The 24,585-nt window shown below is 35.2% G+C and overlaps 2 protein-coding genes across 8 annotated transcripts in view; one reads left to right on the top strand and one right to left on the bottom strand.

The window, feature by feature from the left end:
* Window positions 1-23,064, bottom strand: part of Iqcb1 (IQ motif containing B1) — a 46,182-nt gene extending 23,118 nt beyond the window's left edge. Inside the window, exons 1-10 of one of the 2 annotated variants that reach the window (XM_021184796.2) lie at window positions 22,999-23,064; window positions 22,369-22,442; window positions 19,819-19,930; window positions 19,442-19,604; window positions 15,774-15,903; window positions 11,356-11,449; window positions 7,876-7,975; window positions 3,977-4,155; window positions 1,899-2,008; window positions 334-443 (exon numbers count right to left, since the gene is read on the bottom strand). In XM_021184796.2, the coding sequence (XP_021040455.1) occupies window positions 334-443; window positions 1,899-2,008; window positions 3,977-4,155; window positions 7,876-7,975; window positions 11,356-11,449; window positions 15,774-15,903; window positions 19,442-19,604; window positions 19,819-19,918 (986 nt within the window). In that variant the 5' untranslated portion in view covers window positions 19,919-19,930; window positions 22,369-22,442; window positions 22,999-23,064. Of the gene's footprint in view, window positions 1-333; window positions 444-1,898; window positions 2,009-3,976; window positions 4,156-7,875; window positions 7,976-11,355; window positions 11,450-15,773; window positions 15,904-19,441; window positions 19,605-19,818; window positions 19,931-22,368; window positions 22,443-22,945 lie in introns of both variants that reach the window. The other variant, XM_021184795.2, reaches the window with a different exon arrangement.
* Eaf2 (ELL associated factor 2) overlaps window positions 1-24,585 on the top strand; it is an 83,479-nt gene that overhangs the window by 25,699 nt on the left and 33,195 nt on the right. For 2 of the 6 annotated variants that reach the window (XM_029470610.1, XM_021184797.1), the window contains exon 1: window positions 23,185-23,392. The exons of 3 other annotated variants lie outside the window; for them this stretch is intronic. Coding sequence is in view for 1 of the 3 variants with exons in the window: in XM_021184797.1 (XP_021040456.1) it covers window positions 23,287-23,392 (106 nt within the window). In the remaining 2 variants the exon portion in view is untranslated. Of the gene's footprint in view, window positions 1-23,184; window positions 23,393-24,585 lie in introns of those variants that run through there. One more of the 6 variants, XM_029470609.1, reaches the window with a different exon arrangement.

The following is a 24,585-nucleotide window of genomic DNA, read 5'->3' as shown; positions in this document are numbered from 1 at the left end:
TTCCATCAGATTTGTCTTATTATGCCCTTTGTTCTGAAAGGGTACCTGGTTACTTGAGCGTTGGTACTCAGTAACACTATGGAACAGAATAAAGACAAGAATAAAACAACACAATTAGGAAAGTAAAAAGAAAAGAAAAAAAACCACACACACAAACACTCCCCTCCCCCACTTGCATTTAACTGTGCTCTGGTAATGCTCTTATATTGTTTCTTCTTTTCTTTTTCTTTCTTTTTTCTTTTTTTCTATTTTTTTGGTGGGTGAGTGGGATTACAAATTTACATGCAAAGCTAGATTATCATTTCAACCAACAGTTTGGTTTGTGTTTTCTACCTGAAACTCCTCTGCAAGGCAATCACAGCAGACGGAAGCTTCTTTAATCTCTTTCTGGTCTGGAAACCTTTCCAATAGGCTTGAATCAAGCAAGCTGCTTTATGTAGTTTCTGAAATTATATACCAGAAATAATTTTGATACATCTCTAAAAAAGTCTTTTTGAGAAGTTTATCTTTTAAAATACTAGGCCAGGATAAGTGCTAATCATCATCTCGAGACAGACGGGTAGCCAGAAACATGAAGTTCATCAGGCCCAAAATGTCCAAGTAAACTTACTATATCTCACTTTCCAGATATAAGATGTTAAGCTCAGGTAATATCTAGGACATATTCAAGACAGTCTAGTTAGCTCTATCTGATCTCACTTCCTTTTCAAGGACTTCACAGTTCTGCCTTAATCTTTCATAAACTATTTTGAGCTAATGTCTTTTGTTTTGTTGGGTTTTGGTTTTGAAACTACATTTTGTTAGATAGCCAATGTTGATCCAAAATTATGATCCTGTTGCCCTAGCCTCTGAAGCACCAGGATTAAATGTGTGCCACCATGGCCAGGAAGCTATCTTGGTAATGTTTAGAACTTTTAAAAGATTTATTTTTATTATTTTAATTATGTGTATGTGTGTGCATGCACATGTGTAGAAGGCAGAGGTTTTAAATCCCCCTAGAACTGGAGGTGCAGGCATTTCTGAGCCATCCAACATGGGTGCTGACAACAGAATTCAGGCCCTCTGCAAGAGCAGCACACAGTCTTAACTGTTAAGCCATTGCTCCAGTCTATTTAGAATTATCAACTTGCTTAGGCCTAGAGTATGTAAGTTCTGCTGACTATGTATGTGTAGTAATGCAAATCTGTTTTAATTCTGTAAGTTTTAGGATGCTGTTTTGAGTATGTTCATGACATGTATAAAGTTGAAAATAGTCTATGGAAGTAAAATTCTTTTCCTTTACTCTCTTCCTTCCAAATTTCTCCTTTCATTCTCTTGCCTAAACTGCACTTCTTTTCAATTACCAATTACGATTTTAGGTACAGAATAATCTCATTTCCTTTTACTCCAAAAATATATTTTATTATTTTAGACTATTTTTCATATTTATTTTAAGGCCTCACCTGAAAATCATAAAAGTGTGTCTCTTTCTACAGAAGTAAGTTAGCTGGAGCCTCCATTTTGAGTATGTGTTGAGGAAGTGTGATAAAATAAAACCTCTCACATATCAAACATAATTTTATACATGTATTATTTTGTATCAATGAATAAGAAATGCTCGCCACAAGTGGCCATATTAGCTTGTAAAATGATAGATATTTTTAATGAAAATGAAATTTAAATGGCTTACTGATAAAACAGTAAATAGGGGATTTCATGAGACATCATGAAAAAAAAATTGGCCTGCTCAAATGTATAAATAGATATAAAAGGGAGATTGAAATTGTGTTGAAATTGAAATCTATTGGGCAGGAATAATATTTTGCTTAAAGTGTTAAGAGAACGAAAGTGAGGCATATTTAGGAAGAACCAAAGTTCAATACAGTTATCAAATATCACACAAATTATTTTTATAATACCTGTTCTTCTACTTCCTGATGGATCTTAGGGGTTAAAAGATCAACGAGCTGTCTAAGTTCTCGACTAAATTCTGTAAGAGTTTCCTGTTTATTTAGCAGACTTCTAAGTCCTGAAATATAATAACAAAACAAAACAATTATTAATAAAGTAAGATTTTTTTGTTATCTAAGTATTAATGAAGTTAAAGTCTGGTTTGAAAATGAATAAATATAACAAGATGATTAAGTATATGGTTTTTCTTTTTCTCAACAATTTCTATATTGAAGTCTTTCCAATCTTCCTTTGTTCTGATCATTTTTATGTCCCTCACTTGTGACATCTGAATGTAAAAATGTCTAAATAATTTCAGTAAGTCAGAGAAAAAAGAATTTGTTTTCTTTTCAACACAAACACCTTAAACTGAAACATTCTTAAGAAAATAAATTATAAACATATCATCTATGTGTGCCTACCTTGTGGAAGCACTTAAGCAGGTTATTATTATTTGCTATTAATAAGTTTCATTAACCAATTCTTCTTAAACTAACATCTATAATTTGGAAGTAAGCCAGAAGTGCTATGACATTAGGATACTGCATTTTAATTCTCAAATAACACAGTATCATAAAAGGTACTCTGTAACCTTTGAGTCTAAAGAATGTGATATAATAAATATAAATAAGCTGCCATCATATGGATCTTTGAATGCACTATACATTCTTTGAGATCCAAGTTCTCAGCAACACTTACAACTGCAAAATATCTTAGTAAACTTGAGTAAATTCTGCTGCTGCAATTTTATCAATCAAAGAATATTAAGGTCAATTTTACTTTTTTGTTGCTTTTGCTTTTTTATTAGGATTTGGGGTTGAGACAGAGCTCACTATGTAGCTCTGGCTGTCCTAGTACACCACTACGTAGACCAGGCTGTCCTTGAGCTCACACAGATCTATCTGTCTCTGCCTCTCAAGTGCTGGGATTAAAGGTGTATGCTACCACACCTGGAATGGACGTTCACATTTCTGTAGAAATCTAGCTGCAGTATTGAAAAAATGTATGTCTGGCATAATAACAACTAGAGGTCTAATACTGGTGCTTATTCTCTTTTCTTGCAATATATAAAATAATTAAATTATCTATAATAATGACACATATAAAGAAAGTTACTAAAATGTCTTTCAAAACATTAAGATTAAAGTTTATTCTAATTGATTAGTAATTAACAGACCCTACCAATTTTAAAAGTACCATGAAGCATTCTATATTAAGCATATTTAATGAACTAGAAACCCATATTTTACTATACTGAATATAAATAATATTGGTTAAAAAACAACATAAAGCTAACAGAATTTTGGATGGTAGTTGGGAAACTAGTATTTAGTAAATGACCTAATTTTTTTCATGCCTCTTATTCCATGTCTATACGGATAAGAATATCCAATATACTAAAGGAATGAAATATAAGTATGGAGAAAGTCTTACAATCAGTAAGTGTTCAATTAAATTAACACTTTCACACAAGAATGGTAGTTAACAATGGGTTTATTTACTCTTAAGGCTTATGACTTTTTAATCAATGTGTTTGAGTTTGGATGTGATATATATATTCATATGATATATACAAACACACACATATATATATAATATACTAAAAATATGAACAAATATCACATATGTGATATATAAAATTGTTATATAATTATATATGTTACATATTATATGTATGTATATAATATTTTTTGAGTAAAGGCAGTAAAAAGTAAGGAATTAACTATTAGCTGATAATAATGCACAATTGTATTTTCTTCTCTATTGATAAGGTCATAGACATCTTTGGTCATTATTATACTATTTGGTATATTCAATATAAATATTTTTGTCAGAAAGGGATTAAACATTAGAACACCATCAACAAAATATGCATGTTGTCTGTTGATCATATAGTGACATCTGTTCTAAAGTGGTATATGTGTAATAGGTTTGCCTGCACAGTTCAGCTACTAACTTTTCAAAATATAAGGATTTTATCATTCATAAACTGTCAATACATTTTTGTCTTTGCTAATATCAAATAAAGAAAATATGTATGTCCTACCTTTATAGCAGGCACTTAGTCTCAGTAAAATCAAAATTTCCTGATGGGATTCAGCCAGTACTAGCAGGAGCTTTGTAGCAGTACTTCTTATGACTGGACTAGGAGTTGACAAAAGCTTGAAAAGAATTTCATCTAAAATAGAATGCAGGGCTTTTCCTTCTATTTTGAGTAAATTACCACTAATAGGATAGAATAAAAAGCATAATTAATAATTCATATATGGTTATCACAACAAATTTAAAATAAAAGTTTTAGTAACTTAAATGCCTGTGTGTATGGTGGCCTAGTTCATGAAGAGAGTCACCTTTTAAAGCATATAACTTGGTTCTGAGAATTTAGATTCTAACATATTAAGCCAACTAACATTTCAGATTTCCTACTGTGGGCAGGAGATCATATAAGGTCCAATAGAAAATACAAAGTAAATGAAGGTCCCTTCTTTCCTCTCAGAGAAACTTGTTATAAAATTGAAAATTTAAAAAACTGACAAATCACAAGACTGCAATAAGATTCAACAAATAAATGACATACATGCACTTAATTTATAAAGAACATTTCATTTCCTTTGACTTTTTTTAATTATCATTTTGTATTACTATTGTGAACTTTTTGTTTTGCTGTTTTGTTTGGGCTTTTGTTTTACTGGCCTTTTGTTTCTTTTTATGTTCATTTCTGGTTTTTAGTGGGGTTCTGTGTTTCTTGATTTTTTTTTCATTTTTAAAGAGAGAAAAAGAACATAAAGTTTGCTAGGTACTAGGGAGAGGTAGGGAGGACCTGAGAGAAACTAGGAAAGGTGAAAAATCTTGATCAAGCCAGGCAGGTGGTGGTGGTGGTGGTGGTACACGCCTTTAATCCCAGCTCTTGGGAGACAGAGGCAGGTGAATATCTGAGTTCAAGGCCAGCCTTATCTACAGAGTGAGTTCCAGGACAGCTAGAGCTACACAGAGAGACCTTGTCTTGAAAAGGGAAAAAAAATTAAAAATCAAAATGTATGTTTAGGTTTCAAGCCTGGGACAAATGGCAGAAGTGCCTATGTAACACATCAAAGCAGATGCTGGCTGCCAGGTTCTCTCTGCATTCCTCAGTAGATACCTGTTACAGGGCCCTCTTGGTTGGCATACCCCACCCCTACCCCAAACTTCTCCAACCTCGGGGCTGGGCTGCCCTTTCCTATATAATCCCACCTGGCCCTTTTGTCTACTCTTTAGGCGTCAACGCTGCTGTACCTGGTTCTCCTCTCCTTCCCCCTCCCCCCTCCTCACATGGGTCAGGGTCATGTCTACTCTCGGCTCTCCCAGATGTCCCTGTTTCTGGCTATGCTCTCCCACATTCTACAGTAAATCTTCTCCTCCACCATACCTAGAACAATCACGTTCCTTTCTTTTCTACTTTTTTTTTTCATTCAGTATTGTATGAAAAACAAATTGAAAAAATGCAGTGTTAAAAAGAGAACTTGTCTATATCATCTAACTTGTTAAGTTTATAGCATAAAGTTGTTCATATTGCTCCTTTGTCATTTCTGAATGACAGTAAATGATATTATTCCTCTAGATTTTTACATAAGTTGCTGGAAGCTCTGTTTCTTTCCTAACCACTTTTGCTGTAGGTTCATTTCATTCATTTTCTCAGATTCAGCTTATGCTTTCTTATCTTTTCTATTGTTTTCATTGACTTTAGGTCAAGATTTGAGATTTTTAAAATAAAAAATTTCTCCTAAGTATTGTTTGAATTAAGATGTACCTCAGAAATTCTCATGTTATTTTCACAATCTGTTTATTTAAAAATAATTTCCAATTTTTCTTTCAATTTCTTCTTTGTCTTGTATGTTACTTAGGTGTATTGTTTTTTACATTATTTAGGTACTTTTCAGAGATCTGTATCACTCATGTCCAACCTCATTCCAGTTATAGCCCAGTTATTATTTAAATCCTCTTAAGTTTACTGAGAGTTAAAGACATTAGATATGCCTTTAAGAAAATGTTCCCTCATATTTAAAAGAAATGGGTACTTTTTTACATGTATAAGTTGATTGGTACTCTACTGCATTTTTGAAGAGAATCCCTCTGTAGATCTCTAATATAACTCTTTCCTAGTATTTTGTCTTGTGAATTTTCGACATCTTGTTTTCCTTAGATTCTCAGCTTTATTTTTCTTTTCTTTTTTTTTTATATTTAATTTAATTAATTTATTTCTTGAACTCAAACTTTCCTGCTATACAACATCCTAAAAACTTAGTACTAATTCAGGGCAGCTATGAAGCTTTCTGTACAGTTTGGATCTCGAATGTGCTCCCAAGGCTCACGTATGCAAAGCTCAATCTCGAGGAAGAAGCTATTGGGAACTGTCTGAAGGTTTAAGGAGGCCTGGAGATCATCAGGGGCATGGTCCTTTCTCTCTTTGTGTTACTTCATGGCTGTAAGTGAGTAGCTTTGCCCTGCTACCTGTTCTCACTGTGATACACTGCCTCACTACAGGCTCAAACAGGACAAATAGTCATGTACTGGAGGCTCCAAAATCATGAGCCAAAGTCAACCTTTCTCTGTATAAATCTGTTATCTCACGTAGTTTGTTACAATGACAGAAAGCTAATTACCCTAAACTAACTTACTCTCCCCAATCCCACTCTAGGTTTTCATTTATACACTGAGTCACGTTCAGTTTATTGAGGAATTGATCCTTCATAATTTGTCTTTTTCTTTTCCCCTAATGGTCCAGTAAATTCATCCTTGTAATTCTATCTTAATCTAAAGCAGAAACAAAGGTCTGGTGATTTTAATTAAAAAAAAAAAATTCCCTATTACCACTTCTAAGACTTTATTACTTTACTTGAATTGCTATGGTTCTTCCTCATATTTTTCCCCACTATTGGGCAAAAAATTTAGGATGTTTAACATCCAAGGCAAGTGTCCCACCCCTAGAATACCTCTACTCTTCCAATTGTCTTCTTTATCTAGTTTTGCTCTCATCTTTTCTCCATTAGTAACCAGAGTAATAATACTGAAATATAATCAGACCATACTCATCTACTTAAAAAAATCTTCCATTTTTTTGTCCTTAAGATATGTTTTCATAACATATATCAAGTCTCTTCAAAATGTGCTGGCTATAAACTGATACTGAACTTTAAATCCCAGCAGGACAAATCTTCTCCACTTTTCACCTACAGCATAATGCTTCTTTGTCGTCTGACAGCAAAGCTGGCTCATGCAGTTACCTCTGCCTAGAAATACTGCTTTTTCCTTATCCTCTCTGGACAATTTATCTTCAAAGTTTCATCGTGGGTTTTAACTTCTCCAGGATGCATCTTCACTCAGTTTAGTTAGAATACCATTCTTAACATTTGTGGATAACATTAATATTGCAAATTAATATACCAAAATGTAATGATTTCTGTCTCAATACTCAACTGTCACTCATTGAAGACAAGATTATATCCAAATAAACATTGTAAACACTAGGAGAAACACAGTAATTGTGGTCCATGGGACCTGATGAATAAACCCATATTCAAGTGAAACAATGAGTAATTCCACTAAGTACATTCTTTCTGTTTGGATCCCAAGAATTACCTATTACTTCTTTTATACTATTTTTTAGCATATACTATGATATTTAATTTGCTGCTTATTAAATATGTAAGTAAACATTTTTTACTGTGATCCCAATATTTTTCTTTAGGTGTCACAAAAATTCTCTTTCTAAGCCTGAAATTTTCTACAGCTTTTAGATTATAATTTGATAACAAATTTCTAATCTTTTATAGTATTTTATATTACCTTTTACTAAAAGTCAATCATAAGAGAACTTAAATTTCATGTATAAGTCATATGTAGTAGATTTTGACAAACTATAATAAAATTAGTAATGCTTCTGATTAAAAATTGTGTAAATTAAGTCACCTGTTGATCTGTAGTATATTCTGTAGCAGAGTCATGACTGAAGCTCCTATCTGAACATTGTCAGTTTGCAGCAAGTGTAAGAAATGATCACTCTGCAGTACTAAAAGAATAGAGAGAAAAAGAAATGTTAAAGATTTTATAATAATCTAAGTAAGAATTTGTCTTTTTTAAAATCAAATGAAAGTTTGATCATTTCTGCTAAACTTCTGACATTGAATGCCCTATAATGAAGATTTTTATAGATGCAAGCAGTTTTAAATGGTCATAAGTAAGAGTCATTCATTTTTATGAAGTTAGTTATAGTCAATGGGTCATCTATAAATACCAAGCTAAAATTTTATTATTTAAATTGAATATAACATCATCTAAATCTGAATCTTTTTTCTACAAATGAGTTTCACTGAATAAAAAATTTTCCTAGGTTTATAATTTTTAGGCTCCATTAGCCAGTTACAAAAACTTCGTGTTCAATGTCTACATAAGTTGCTTAACCTCTGTCCTGATCAGTTTTGTGTCAACTTGACATAAGCTAGACTAATCAGAGAGGAGGGATCCTCAATTGAGAAAATGCCTCCACAGGATCAGGCTGTAGGGGCATTTTTAAAATTAGTAATTGATGTGGGATGGCTTAGTCTGTCATGGGTGAGGTCATTCCTGCTCTGGTGGTTTTAGCTTTTGTAAGAAAGCAAGCTGAGTTAAATCACATCGAACAAGCCAGTAAGGAACACCCCTCCATGACCTCTGCATTGGCTCCTGACTCCAGGTTCCTGCCCTTACTTCCTTCAATGATGAACATTGATATGGAAATATAAACCAAATAAACTCTTTCTTCCTCATGTAGTTTTTGGTCATGGTATTTCACCACAGCAATAGTAACCCTAACCTCCCATAATCTTCATTTCATCATCTGTGAAATTAGAAATAAATAACTCTCTGAACAGGCAAAGGCATAATGTTCTAGAAAATATTATGTTCCCAATAAATGTCAGTTTCTGTTCCTTACATCAGTTGAGTGACAAGATTAATTAAAAATAAGGACAGATATGTTATAAGCTGGCCCGTGGAACACTACTGTAGCGTTCTATTTGTTCGTTCCCACACCAACACCTGTTCTTCATTTATACTTATAGCCCAATTATTCATTACATATCATTTTATAACAGCATGGAAAAAACATAGTTCTGTTTTACATTGTTTCTCTAGTAGTTAAAAGTAAAATCCCTGTAATTACAATAAGTGTATTTTCTATTTGTGTCATAATTCTTACTAATGACTCTGGAAATAACCAGAAATTTACTAAAATCATATGGCATATAGTTCATAAATTTTCCTTTTTCGTTGTTAGAAAAGGACCTATCAATTTTTTAATTTTCTTGTAATAGAAAATTTAAAGATACTTAAAAACAGACAGGATAATGTAATGATTCCCCATGAGCAAGTCAATAAATTTTAACCATCAATTCATGGCCAAACTTGCTTTATTTATGTTCTCATCTGCTTTCATTGTAGGTTGAAACAAATCTAGGCCATCAGATTATTTTATCCATAAACATTGCAACATAGCCTGGAAACAAGACTGACAAACAAAAAAGCAAAACCACTATATCCCTTAATGAAAATTATTTCTTAATTTCATCAAGAAGATAAGATTTCCAACCTATAAGTGGTTTATGAATTTTTAAATTTGTTTCAATTAAGAGTCTAGTAAGATCCATGAAACATGGTTATCTTTCAAAAAAATCAATTATTCTTCCATTTTTACTTTTTTTGTAATTTATTCAGAAAACAAAACCATGTAAATTGTCCTCTAGCTTCTGCAGGTTTAATTCTGTCACTGTATTCCTGGAGTGTAATTTGTTTCTTTGCTTTCCTCAAACTTGGTAGTTGGCATTAGAGGATTGAAATGATGGAGATTTGAAATTTTGGTTTTGAATTTTATCTGTGATATTATGATAATGATTGGGAGTGTTTAGCTGTCTCTTTTTAATGCTGTTGACAGGGATAGGTAGCTAATTCCTATATCTGCTTATTCATGAGAGATTGCAAAATAGGTGCTACTCTTTCATGCCCTCTTCATTAATTTATGGAATCCTTTCACATAGAGGAAAATTTCATTGATGTATATGGTAGAATAAAAGTTAGATTTAGGTTCATTTTTATTCAAAATTAATGTATTCTCTGGCAGGCTTCAACAGCAACATTTGGTGTGTTAAACTTACTACACAACTTTTAGCTGGTATATTAAACTTAAAACTCAACTTTTCCTTATTTGGCTAGCAGAAGCCTTTTAAACGAAAATAAAAATTCCTCTCCTTATCTGTTGAGCCAGCTCACCAGTCCTAGTAGAGGCCTCTGTGTGTTGGCTTCTGAGTCCTTTTAATACTGGTAAAGTTTAATTGCTTCCTTTACATCTGGTATTTAAGACACTTCAAGTTCATTTGTATACACTTCCTATCCCAGGCCTTCAGGTCAGTAACTTTCTTCATAGGTGTGAAACATTTTACATGGAAATATTATTAAAAATATTTCAATATATACATTTGGGTTTTTGCTCAGTAATTTTATAAACATTTAACAAATTTTTATAACTACATTATGGTTTCACATTAATCCTAGATATACTATCATTTTATTATAGTTCTTTTCAAAATGGAATATGGCATTTTAAAAAATGATTCAAGTATTCTCTTTCTCCTTTATATGCCTTTATATCAAGTCAAGTCTAACAGCCTTATATTTTTTGTTTAAAAAGTCTTTAAATTAGGAATTTGTTACAATGGTTGATATATATTATAGGAAAAAAGATAATACTTTAAATAAAAAAGTATTTAGTCACTCACTTAGCTAAATGGCTACAACTACCAAAAGTACTAGTTACACTAATATCAAAGAGGTAGCCTTTAGAAAGTGGTAAGTGGTATGGATTACAATCCCTAGGAATGTGCTTTTATACTTAAAGAATTATGTGACTCTTTACATGCATGAATGATTCTGAAAGGATGTAGAATTAAAGATTCAAGTGTGAATATCTGGGGAAAAACCCCATGGTATAGCATTTAAGTAATGTGAAGATTTTTTAAAGAGTAAGAATTGTGTCATGATTATCATAAAAGAATACAGTTTTAGTCCTACGAAAACATAAAATTAATACATATTTATAATTTTCAATGTAAAATAATATTCAACGAAATAACTTTAAAGTTTGGTGAAATTTTATAACAGCCTGTCCTTTCAGATTATGAGTGAAACTCTATTTACTCTGTATATGGGGATTTCTCTAGAAATCTAAAGCTAAACTTATAACACTAACTGTAATTTTAAAAAATTACTTTCCTAAACAGTTCAAATTTAAATGAATCCATCTCTCAGATTTTCTAAACATAGAAGAAAGTTATATTTCAGGAATAGTTCCTTTAATTGGGCATTTATAAAGCAAATGCTGCATGATATTAGTTATATTAAGCAGTATTTCTTTCTTACCATTCTGTATCAGTTGAACATGACCTCCCAATAACCAGAAGAGAGAATCAGTCACAATTTGGAAAAAATGTAGTAATTTATCTTGCTCTTCACCCTTAATACAAAAGATAAAACCAATTTACTTTTCTAATCTACTTTTCTTTAAGACTTCTCCAGAGTAGTCAACAGACTTGGTTTCCGAATTCAATAGCTATTTATATATAAAGTACCTGATCTTCTGTGCTTTGTTTCTTCATTTGTGCAACCTGTGGTTTTAGTATATGAACTCTCCTAATTCATAGTAATTACCCAGACAAAACATAAACAAAGTAAGTAGCTTATGAATTACGGATGGATACACTAGAACTTAATGCTTGAAATGCATCAGAATGATTTGTGGAACTTTTAAACAACCCCTCTGCACATATGCAAATATACAGGATCTCAATTTCCAAAGCTAAAGTCCAGACACCTACATTTTCACAGTCAGGTGAGTGACTTCATTATATAGCCAGGATGAAAAACCCTGATAATATGAAAATGTAAGCATGTTAGGCATTATTAATAGAATTTTCCAGTTCTAAGTATCTAGTCTAATACTTTATGAGAGCAGAGAGCATGCGATTTACTGCCTATTATAATTCACTGTCTACAATTCTGATGTATAGTAAATGTTCCATTAATATATACCAAGTAAATAAACTGTTTTTTGCTGAAACTAATCTTGTGAAAAGGTGTTAATAGTGCCACAACAGGAGACAAAACAGATTACATTGACTATATCTGTCATTTGCTGACTATTTAACTTTAATGTAAAGTTGTATAAACCAACTCAGATCCTGAATGTTTCTACTGTACATAAAATTGATAGAACAGTTAAAGCAAGCAAACAAAACACACATTAACTTAAATAACTTGTCTTTTCCTATAAAACCACCAAATGTAAAAAGTGTCACATTAAACTATGATTCCTTAGTCTAGTAAATTGCTTTTCTAATTTCATCCAAAGATACAACGAGACAGGTCACCATAATTTTTTCCTGTCAATCTCAAAGAAAGACCCTGTATTTCTAGATGTCTAAACTATACTTTAAAAAGCCTGTAAGATGATGTCAATCATTAATTTATAACCCCTGACTCATGTTAGCAAAATTTGCCATTAAAACATTTCAAAGTTCTTGAATAGGTATTTTTCTCTTTTGATATGGATTCAAAAAACTATGTAGCTTGGGCTAGAACATTTAATATATGTCCTACCATATTTTATACTACCCACAAACTATCAAATTCTTAAAAATTTTCTTGAAAGCTTCCAAGTAGGCTAACGGCCACCAAAATTCCAGATGTAGAATATATGATCTCTGAGTTAAATCTTCTGCCAACAATATTTCTTATATTTGAACTAGCATATTGTCCATATTGTTAAATTTCTCATTGAATTCCATTCGTTTTATTTTTAATATGTATGAGTGTTTTTCCATGTGTGTATATATAGGCGCATCACATCTAAGCGTTGCCTGAGGAGGCCAGAAGAGGACTTCGTCGATTATAGGAGGTTGTGAGCTACCACATTTATTTGTTTTGAATTTTGAGACAGGGTTTCATTACCTAGCTGTCCTGGAATTCTAAACGGACCAGACTGGCCTCAAACTCCCAGAAATTGGCCTGTCTGACTCCTGTCTGACCAACTTGACCTGAACTTAAGTGATTATCATCAAGATTGTCTCACTGTGCTCACAGTCAGACCTTGAGTGTATTTGTGTTCAGTCCTCAGTCCTAACTCTGAGAAACACTTCACTCACAAAAAGCCTCCTTTTAGCAAGGTGTAATGATGGGAATCTATGTTCCAGCAGTCAAAAGACTGAGGCAGGAAGAGTGTGAGTTTAACATTATCTGGGCTGCATAGTGAAGCTCTATCCTAGGAAAAAATGGGGGAAAAAAATCTTTCTATCTTAATTGGTCTTTCTAACTCTACTCTTTCCTATGCACATTACATTTCTGATTATGTCATATACGTAAATATACCTGTCTTGTGCTGATTTTCAGGTAATTCACTCAGTAGCCCAGGCTGGCTTGGGACTAAGCAGTCCTACTGAATCAACTTCCCAAGTCCTAAGACCATGAGCCATTTCTAGTCTGTAATTCTCTTAATGGCTAATTAGGAGTTGCTATAAACTATATGAGCTTGCAGTTTTCTCAACAGAATTGAGTTTATATGAATGTCAGAATAATGAGACAACTATTTACTAATTTCTTTAATATTCAAAATAAAACTATCCTTTTTTAAAGTAAAGGTTTACCATTATCATATATAATCACCCCATATGCCACAGAATACCTTAAATTATCTAAATATTACAAAATACCCATTGTTAAACTTTCTCTCATCTTCCCTCTAGCCTCTGGTAACCAGTTTTCAAGTCTCAACTTCTAGGAGATGAGCTTGTTTAGATTCTATATGTCATTGAATTCATACAGTATGTGACTTTCTGGCGTGGCCTACTTCACTTACTGGCCTTCACTTCTTTCCATGGTGTTGCAAATGACAGAAATCTGCCCTTTTTATTTCATTATTTATGCACTGACTTCTGATATTTAGGTTATTATTATTTTTGACTATTGTAAATAGTGCTGCAATAAACATAGGAGTAAAGATGTTTTGATATTAATCTCACTCCTTTTAAATAAATATAATAAGTCCAACAGTGTGATTACTGCATATAAATGTTGTTTAGCTAACACACATATTAAAAAAATAATTGTAAGAGTGAAATTAAGGAGGTAGAGAGATGGCTTAGTGGTTAAGATCACTGGCTGCTCTTTCAGGGGGCCTGGGTTTGATTCCAATCACCTATATGGTAATTCATAATAAATGAAGATGAGAAGTCTTTGGTATTCAAATTGGCATCTGAATTCCCTGAGGGGCCATTCTAGGCTAGCTTAATTCAACTAACTCAAAAAGAACTGAAGATGAAGAAATTCTCAACTTCTGGTCCTATTCCTACCCTCAGAGTTAGGACTGAGGACTGAACACAAATACACTCAAGGTCTGACTGTGAGCACAGTGAGACAATCTTGATGATAATCACTTAAGGTCAGGTCAAGTTGGTTAGAGGAAGAATGGGCACCATAGATGGGAAACTGATAAGTTAGTTATATGATTGATTTAGTCATCCACAAGAATGGAAGCAGAAGCTGCCAATACCATCCAACAGATAAAGGACATGACTACCTTAATAAGCAACAGTGCTAAGTAAATTCCTAATGATTTCTCATTAGGCAGGATTCTTTGCTTATACAGTATACATAGTGTTCTACACTATGAAATATGAAAATAGATCTAACAGGGTTGGACACTTAAGAGTGGAAGAATACAAGGTCTTCAAAAATTTGCTTCTCATGATGAAAAGGCCTTATTACAAATTCAAAACATAGTATGGCATTTGCTGCTGTTCTGAGGTGTGGTCACAGATTACATTTTCAAAGTCTGATATACTGATGTGGCACTTCTTTACAGAAAGCAGACTAGATGCAGAACATTCCTGGATACTAGAATACTGATTTCCATACACAAGGCCTGGATTTTGCCCAACAGCTCCACAATCTGAAGATCTGAAATAGGTACTTGATAAGGCAAAGAATCATTTTCTCCATGATCTCCTCTTCCCTCTTCCTCTCCCAGCCTCTCTCTTTCTCTGTATACTAACATTACATAAAATATAAAGGTATCAAAATATTACATAGTTCCCTTAAAGTATGTAAAACTTTATGTGTCAATTAAAGAATAAAAGCTGCCAGGTGTGGTGGCGCACGCCTTTATTCCCAGCACTTGGGAGGTAGAGACAGGTGGATTTTCGAGGCCAGCTTGGTCTACAAAGTGAGTTCCAGGAGACAGCCAGGACTACACAGAGAAACCCTGTCTCAATAAAACCAAAAAAATTAAAAAAATAAATAAAATAAATAAAAGCTATGGTCTAACTAGCCTGAAGTATCAGCAATTAAAAGTCTGAAACAGCTATTACAGTCTAGAATGAAGTGATGCCATGGATATAAGTATATATGCATGTTTCCTCACATTAAGTAGTAAGACAAACTCTTCAAAAATCATACAATATTCTTTAGCTAACATTTGCAATTTTTCTAATATAGAGATTAATTTCTTGGTTGTAATTTTTAGCTAAAGATGTTTAAATTCACTTCTCTACTTGTATGTTCAGCCAGATATAGCATATTTGAAAAATGACAGGGGATAACTTAGGAAGGGATAGATATGGCATACAGCCTAGTAATCCCAGTGCTGAGGAGGCTGAAACAAAAGGGCTGAAACTCTTGAGACCTTCAAAGCTATACACCGAATATGAAGCTAGCTTGGGCTATACAGTGAAACTTTGTTTCAGGAAAAAAAAAATGAAAATTATTTGGCTATACAACACTTATACCTTAGTTGCATTGATGAAACATGTTTGTAATCTTCTCCCCAGGATAAGAAAATTTTCAGCAGCTGATGGAAGTAACTCCTTGTAAAATTCTTCTCCATCTTCTCCTGGCTCTAAGCCCACACAGCAATGGCTGAAATAAGAGTATAACTTTGTGTTAATAATAAATATCATTTGAATAGTCTACCTTCCACAGGCATTGTGCCTTAATGAGAACCTTAAGTGACATTCTTTTGTTGACAAGCCAATTAACAAGTTGCTAGAAAATTTCAGCTTTCTAAGGAACTGAGCTGTGAAATGGACCTTGCTTGCATTTAGTTCCAGGGTTCACAAATCCTGAAAACAAATATGCTGGTTCTTTAAGAAATGAAAGATATACCTAGGTGATGGTATATGTCTTTAATCCCACACCCTAGAAAGCAAATACAGGAGGATCTCTGTGAGTTCAAGGCAAGCCTGGTTTACATAATCAGTTCCAGATCAGTCAAGTTTACATAATGAGACCCTGTCTCAAAAGAAAAAGAGAGAGAGAGAGAGAGAGAGAGAGAGAGAGAGAGATGTCAAGGAAAGGGAGAGCGAGGGAGGGAAAGAGGGAGGACAAAAAGGAGAGAGAGAAGGAAAGAGAACGAAAGAATATAAAAGATACTTGCTTTACAGTCAAGAAAAAAATGAGAGAACTTTTCAGGGAATTGGCTACTATCACCCTAAAAGCGAAGAATACCTTGACTGTTTAATTCATGTTAATTTCTATTAACTGATGTATTTTAGGATCTAATAGCTGAAAATATCTAGGGTGAGGTTAATCGTTAGTGAAGAAAGATAAGAAAATCAAACACTCTAGTTTCAAACTATTCCTCTTTCTTAAGACCCACAAATTATCTGACTGTTTATTCCTTATATCAGAAGGGAAAACAGTAAAAACATTAACCTATCTGTAGTAGGAACATTTTATAATACACAATAAAGAAGAAAAAGCCCTTTATAAGCAGATGCTGGCAAGGATGTGGAGAAAGAGGAACACTCCTCCATTGCTGGTGGGATTTCAAGCTTGTACAACCACTCTGGAAATCAGTCTGGTGGTTCCTCAGAAAATTGGACATAGTACTACTGGAAGATCCAGCAATACCTTTCCTGAGCATATACCCAGAAGATGTTCCAACTGGTAATAAGGACACATACTCCACTATGTTCATAGCAGCCTTATTTATACTAGCCAGAAGCTGGAAAGAACCCAGATGTCCCTCAACAGAGGAATAGATACAGAAAATGTGGTATATTTACACAATGGAGTACTACTCAGCTGTTAAAAACAATGAATTTATGAAATTCCTAGGCAAATGTATGTATCTGGAGGATATCATCCTTAGTGAGGTAACCCAATCACAAAAGAAGTCATTTGATATTCACTCACCGATAAGTGGATATTAGCCCAGAAACTTAGAACACCCAAGATACAATTTGCAAAACACAAGAAAATCAAGAAGAAGGAAGACCAACGCATGGATACTTCATTCCTCCCTAGAATAGGGAACAAAATACCCATGGAAGGAGTTACAGAGACAAAGTTTGGAACTAAGACGAAAGGATGGACCATCCAGAGACTACCCCACCTGGGGATCCATCCCATAATCAGCCACCAAATGCAGACACTATTGCACATGCCAGCAAGATTTTGCTGAAAGGACCCTGATATAGCTGTCTCTTGTGAGGCTATGCCAGTGCCTGGCAAATACAGAAGTGGATGCTCTCAGTCATCTATTGGATGGATCACAGGGCCCCGAATGGAGGAGCTAGAGAAAGTACCCAAGGAACTGAAGGGGTCTGTAACCCTATAGGTGGAACAACAATATGAACTAACCAGTACCTCCAGAGCTCGTGTCTCTAGCTGCATATGTAGCAGAAGATGGCCTAGTCAGCCATCATTGGGAAGAGAGGTCCCTTGGACTTGCAACCTTTATATACCCAGTACAGGGGAATGCCAGGACCAAGAAGTGGGAGTGGGTGTGTAGGGGAGCAGGGCAGGGGGAGAGTATAGGGGACTTTCAGGATAGCATTTGAAATGTAAATGAAGAAAATATCTAATAAAAACATTGGAAAAAAAAGCTCTTTATAGAAAAATTATCTTCTTAAAATTATACATTAAAGCTAATCCCTGGATATGAGTTGAACATATTCAGAAATATCAATAATAAAAGTACTTATATAGTAGTCTTATACCAAAAAGAGCCTTCAACCCAAAAGTAGATATTAGTATGATAAGTAATCACTATTGACTAAATCTTTTCAACAAAATGTGTACACACTGATAAACAATGACAATTACAAATTGAGCATGTTAAAAACCTCATTGGTGCTGGGCAGTGGTGGCGCATGCCTTTAATCCCAGCACTTGGGAGGCAGGGGCAGGTGGATTTCTGAGTTCGAGGCCAGCCTGGTCTACAGAGTGAGTTCCAGGACAGTCAGGGCTACACAGAGAAACCCTGGCTCAAAAAAACAAAAAACCAAACCAAAACAAAACAAAAACCCAAAAACCCCAAAACAAGAAACCTCATTGGCTAATACTTGCTATCAAGATTTTTTACTTTCTTTTTAGTTCTTATACTTAATTACTCAGCATATCTATATGAAAGACAGCATTAATAAAAGTAATATTCAACCAATATTGTCATAAACTAGCATATATCATCAAAACAAAAATATAAGCATTTATTTACTTATGTTTAATCAATATTGAAATAATCTTGAAAATTAAGTATAAAAAAAAGTACATAAATTTGTTAACCCTTTTTGTAACTGCATACTTTGAATTAGGCCTTTATGTAATAACAAAGTAGAATGAAGCAATTTAGAAAGTTAAGATCTAAGATAGAATAGTGTAAGTATGAAAAATATCTCTCCTGCGAGGATAGTTCATTTAAAATCAAATGGGGTGTGACTGGAGAAATGGCTTAGTAGGTAAGAGCACTTTCTACTCTTACAAAATACCAGAACTCAAATTCAGAACCCACACGCTCTTCTGGTCTCTATGGGTACCTGTACTCATGTACACATACCCACATACAGACACTGACATATACACATAATGTAAAATAACAAATTTTATAAAATCAAATGCAAGTGGAAGGAAGATTTAACTCAGGTACTGAGAACACTTCATCATCATCTTTTAAAATTTTTGATCTTTCTATTTTTAACATGGTAGTAGGAAAGTAAACACTGCTTCTAAATTTCATGTACAGGATTTGGGCTTCCTAATAAATATACAGTTTAAATAGCAATATCATTACAAATGAAATGAAGTTTCTATACTTGTTCTTCTACAGTTCTTTGCTGTATACTTTCATTCTGTCACCTATTCATTGTGTTTGTATCAAGTACCACTGCTACTCAATCTCTACTGTTGAGTTTTCCAAGTACAGAGCTTCAATTTCTTCAAATATTTCTGAGTCAAAAAGAATACATTAGTTAAGTGGGACTCAAGTGGCAAACAGACAACATAATCATGTGTAAAGAAATCTTAGGACAATTAATTGCACCTGAAGCTACAAACAAGAGCATACAGTGTGAAAGATAAGTACAATCAAAACATATAGGAGATTCCTATTCTTAATAGAATGACAAAAAATAATTATTGAAAATTAGAACAAGCTGATCTGTTTGCTTCATTTTACCTTAGTATCTGTGTAAGCTGGGAAATTGTAGACCAACCACCCTGGATTCGAGAAGAATCTTGACTGAGGACCAATAGACAATACTGAATGAGGTCATAACAATATATATCTTGTTTAACTTTCTTTAACTCTGAGCTTCCCAAAGGGGTGTTGTTTATTATTTCTAAGGAAAAAGAAAATAATATATAGTTATTTTTGCTCAATTCATCCAAGAGATACTTGTATTTATATGTTGTTATCATTAAAAATATAGCAAAAAAGAGAATTTTATTCCACAGTGTTAAGGTTTCTCCAAACAAATTAGAATACTAACATTGTGTCATGACAGAACTAGTATTTACTTAATGTCTTTCCTAACTATAAAAGTATTTTCTTACCTTTTAACTTCAATAATATAACAGGGACATTTTGTTCAGGACTTTTTGCAACTTCAGCAGCTAAAGACAAGATCCTTGGGTCTGTACCGGCTGGCTTCATTTTTTCTACCACCTATGCTTAAACATAATAATAATTTTTTAAAAATCAAATGTATTAAGAATCAGAAATTGTATCAGCTTCACATTTACTCTCTCTGTGCAACAATTCTAAGATAGACTTCATACAGGAGAAACAGACTGTACAAAGAGTTGATATGGCAGGCTTAACTACAGCCTTTTCTTCAAAGGTCATTTTACAAGACTGGCTGTTGGCTAGTATCTAGAATGTGGATTTCAGAAGGATTTTTATTGTTCTCTTATAAGCTTGGATCACTGTGCCAAATCTATTATAAATATAATGGTTGTGGTAAATAAACATATTTTCCTTTTAGATTCTGAGAATTCTGATATTTGCTTTGTCTGATTTTCAATACGTAATAGATACCTGAGGCATTTTACCAAGAGGTTTATTTAGCTCACAGTTCTGGAAGTTCAAGGGCCTTATGTCAAGGCACTGGCTTCTGGTGAAAGTTGTCTTGGCTTTCCCATATTACAGATGGTATGATAGCATGAATAGCACACAAGACCTGAGAGAGACTAAGGAGGGGGCAGGCCTTTTTATTAACAGTCTTCTCTTAAGGACTATCTAAACTCTTACAAAAATTTTATCAATTCTTTTGAGGGTGGTGAGCCCAATGATATAATAACTTCCCACTAGGCCTCACCTCTTGATGGTTCCATTACCTCTTAGTATTGGCATAAAGAACCAATCTTTCAATACAAACCAGTAAAAATTCTGGTCACTGAGTGTCTGATAGGCATCTCTAATAGAAAATACTTCACAGGTATGGTCACAACTGTTTTCCTTAAGAAATTATGTGTACCCTGTAATTCTACTGGAAGTGGGTCTTGGAAGACTGTGCCTGGTTTCCTGCAGATTGTATCCTATATGATCTTTTCACTTTACTGACTTTGCTTTACATATCTTCACTATAAAGTACAGCTACAAATAAGACAATATATGTGTTGAATCCTGTGAGCCCTTCCACCAAATCACTGAACCTGGAGATGGTTTGGAAAACCCCACATACTAGACCTAAGAAATGTTATGAAATTATAACAAAATTTAAGATTACTTATAGTCTATCAATTCTAAAATTCAAAAGTCCACACCTCAATTTTTTTACTAAAGCTTTTCCATAAGTCTATATAGTTTTCTAGGTAGTTTTCTATAGTTTTTTACTAAAACTTTTCTTTATAACTTTTCTATATAAGTATTTGAAGCTCAATTGTATCATATAAAACATTTTAATTAATAAACATAACATATTTATTATGAAGAACTATGCTAAGTGGGTTTTAATGCATTATTTTATCCTTTCAATGGGGTTATGAAATAGTTACCATAATCATCTCAAATGTGCAGTTAAGAAAAATAAAACTTAGCTGGACATAGTGGCACATGGCTTTAAATCTCAGCACTTGGGAAACAGAGGCAGGTGGATCTTTGTGAGTTCAAGACAGACCTCTACATAGTGGGTTTCAAGACAACCAGAACTATAGTGAGACCCTCTTCTTGAGTAAAATATAAATCATTAATAGACAAATCCACTGAAACTATTTTAAAGAAAGCCCAATAACATTCCTAGCATGTAGAAGATGTAAAACTTTCCGAGAGAATGTCTTACTCTTTCCGGTGTCTACATTATCCTGTTCTTTGTAAGAATTCATCAAAATATACTTAAACATCCCCTTCACTGGTGGCCATTCAGATTGTAAATTACTTTATACAATATGGTAATAAAATCAATGTGAAAGTATACATCCACTCACTTGTGCCACTGAACAAATCCTTCTTGACATTAGATGGCCACAAAGTCAACCACCTGGGTTTCTCTAAACCAGTGTTTTCATCTATGAACATAATAGCCATCCCTTGTCCCTAGACTTCAAAATTTATAAGGCATTCAGCAATGATTAAGTCTAAAAATATGAAAGTATTGCTGAACCCAAAATAATTATTTAGAGAGCATGTATTAACTCATCTAACCACCTCAACAATTCGAAGGGACCGCATTATTTTTTACATAGCTATTATTATTTCCCCAATTCTAACGATAAACACATTTGTTTGATTTGCTTGCACAAAAATCACATTGAGAGTATGAAGCTGACGTACAAGCCCAGAGATTCTGGCTTCAGAACCTTCGTGCATAAATACATTGAACAGTCTCTCCTTGTATCTTTAAAGGGTAGAAGGCAAAAAATAATCACTCACCCATCTGAAAAAATAAATTGACAAACCTATTTAAGGTAGAAGTGCTGAAACAATAGTCTGACGCCACGATTAACCTGAAGGATCACCTGAGGGGGCTCACTACAGTGAAGTAGACTTTCTCTGAATAATCCTCCAATACAAAGCACGCTTTCTCCTACTTCATAACAATTTTGTGAGGTGTGTGTGTGGGGGGGGGGGGGTGAAGGCAATTATCAATCAACTGACGCTCTTACCCTACTGCTAGACTGATCTCTGAGAAATCAAGAGTCCCAAGGCCGAGCGCGCTCTTCAGTGCTTCCAGGAATCACTAGGACAGAAACAAATGCCAGAAACAAACAAACGTACAGCAGTCAGTTACCCCTAACCCTCGGCTTCTCCGTCGCCTCCGGAAACGCCCCCTCCTCAGGTCCTAACCCCGGCGGGAAAAGCCTGTGTTTTTAAAGGATTAATTAAAAAATAATAAATAAATAGATAAATAAGAAAGAAGAAAATAATAAATAAACGGCCCTTAAAGGTAACTGCGCGGCTTCCAGAGGTTTCCAGTCTGGTCACATCACCTGAGGGGGCGCGGCTGGGGTTCCAGACCCGCCTCAGAGCAGCTAGGCCTCAGGAGGCCCCAGGCCTGGGCCCGGCCGCCACCTCTCGTCAGGCGTCCGTTTCCACACCAAACCTGCGGGCCCGGCGCGGAGGAGGCCCACGCTCCCGTTACCAGGCCCCGCCAGGCAGTTCTGCCCTGGGTGTCTGGCGTCGTAGCTTCCCCGCCCCCCTAGGGCCTTTCCTCCATCCCTGCCGCCATCTCGGGTCTGTTACCTCATCTCTCTCCCCGCGTCCGTCCACCTCAGGGCCCGACCCGCACAGCGTACCTCAGCGTGGCGGTCTCCGCCGAGCTGTGTGCGTCGCGACGCGGGAAGGGGGCTAGGGGCGGGGATGGTGGCCAGGGGCGGGGCGGGGCCCCGGGGCGAGGGGCGGGGCAGGTGCCTCCAGACAGCCAATCAAGACTCGGGGCGCTCCAAGGGGCGGCCCCACGCGTCTGGAGGTGAACGGAGCCCGCCCCGGGCACGGAGCTCAAGCTCGCGGCCAGTGTAGCTGTTCCAGAAGGCTGTGCCAGGGGACGGCGAAGGCCAAAAAAAAACGGGAGGCAGAGGACGAGGATGAGTGGACCAGCGGGACTTGCATACTTGGACCGTCGCGAGCGGGTTCTCAAGCTAGGCGAAAGTTTCGAGAAGCAGCCTCGCTGTGCCTTCCACACCGTGCGCTGTGAGTGCAGACTGTCCGGGGTACCCTGGGTTCCTTCTGGGATGGGAGGGTGGTATGGAGACGGACTCCTCAGGATTCTGTAATTCTGTCCCCGCCGCTCTTTGCTCCCCGGGAGACCAGATGGCACAGTGATCCACTACCCAGATGCCAGCCTCTGTGCAGGCACCTGGCGTCCCACAGTGTAGGAGAACCCTGGAAGGGTTTAAGTGAGACTGACAGACCTGAGAGGAAGTTTTGTGGGACGATCGGCACGGGTGGCTGTGAAGACTAGCGTGACAAGTGGATGGTGCAGAGTTTGAAAAGGTGACAGACAGATGGAACAAAGGACCGAATGCAGGGCAAAGTGATGTGGAGAGGCCACAAGGACATTTCTTCCCCATTCTGGCTGATGAGGGTTCCCATTTAGTTTGCTCTTGGGTAGAGATTGTCAGCTGTCTCAATCGTTTGTATCTCTTTCCATCTCAGATTTCATGGTCAACTAAGTAATTTCTGATTATCAAAAATTGAAAGATTTTTTAATCTAGTTTCTTTACTTTAAAAATCTACCTCCTAATGATTTCTACCCTTTGGTTTTTTGTTCTCTGGGATCTATTTTAATAGGTTATCTCTAATATTGTTGAAAAAGAGGTTATAATGAGCCTTTTCGTTTTAGTAATTAAATGAGATGCCAGCACGAAAAATATAACTTAATTTTGTATGTAAAACTTCTTTTTTGCATAATAGGCCTCAGAATTCTAGCGCATAAGGGAAAGGTCACTGAGTTGTGACCTCGTGTGTGTGTGTGTGTGTGTGTGTGTGTGTGTGTGTGTGTGAAATTGTAGGTTTTTTTCACATCTCTTTTGCAGCCCAGCTCTTCTTTACTGTCTGCTTGTCCTACATTCTCCACCATTCTGTCCTTTTCCTTGCAAGGTTTATATTCTGAAAAACACTCATTTAAAACTCAGTGTTCAAAGTTTAGGTTGTAGACAATTCAGCTATAATAACTCAGAGTAAATGTAGGAAGAACCAATGGGTTTAACCTTCCATTGATTATATTTAAGCTTTATAAAAAGGCTGCATTAAGCAAAAATATCATGTTTTGGTGGAATAAATGGGAGAAGTTTACCAACAGAACTTCAGTAGTGCCCCTTGTTTATTTTGCACTGGGTTACCATCCAGAGTTCCCCACAATGAAACAGTGAGTGTTGTGCAGC

Source organism: Mus caroli, chromosome 16 (assembly GCF_900094665.2).
Source record: "Mus caroli chromosome 16, CAROLI_EIJ_v1.1, whole genome shotgun sequence".
Lineage (NCBI taxonomy): Eukaryota > Metazoa > Chordata > Mammalia > Rodentia > Muridae > Mus > Mus caroli.
Note: the sequence above shows the minus strand (reverse complement) of the source record. Positions and strands in the feature narration are given on the sequence as shown.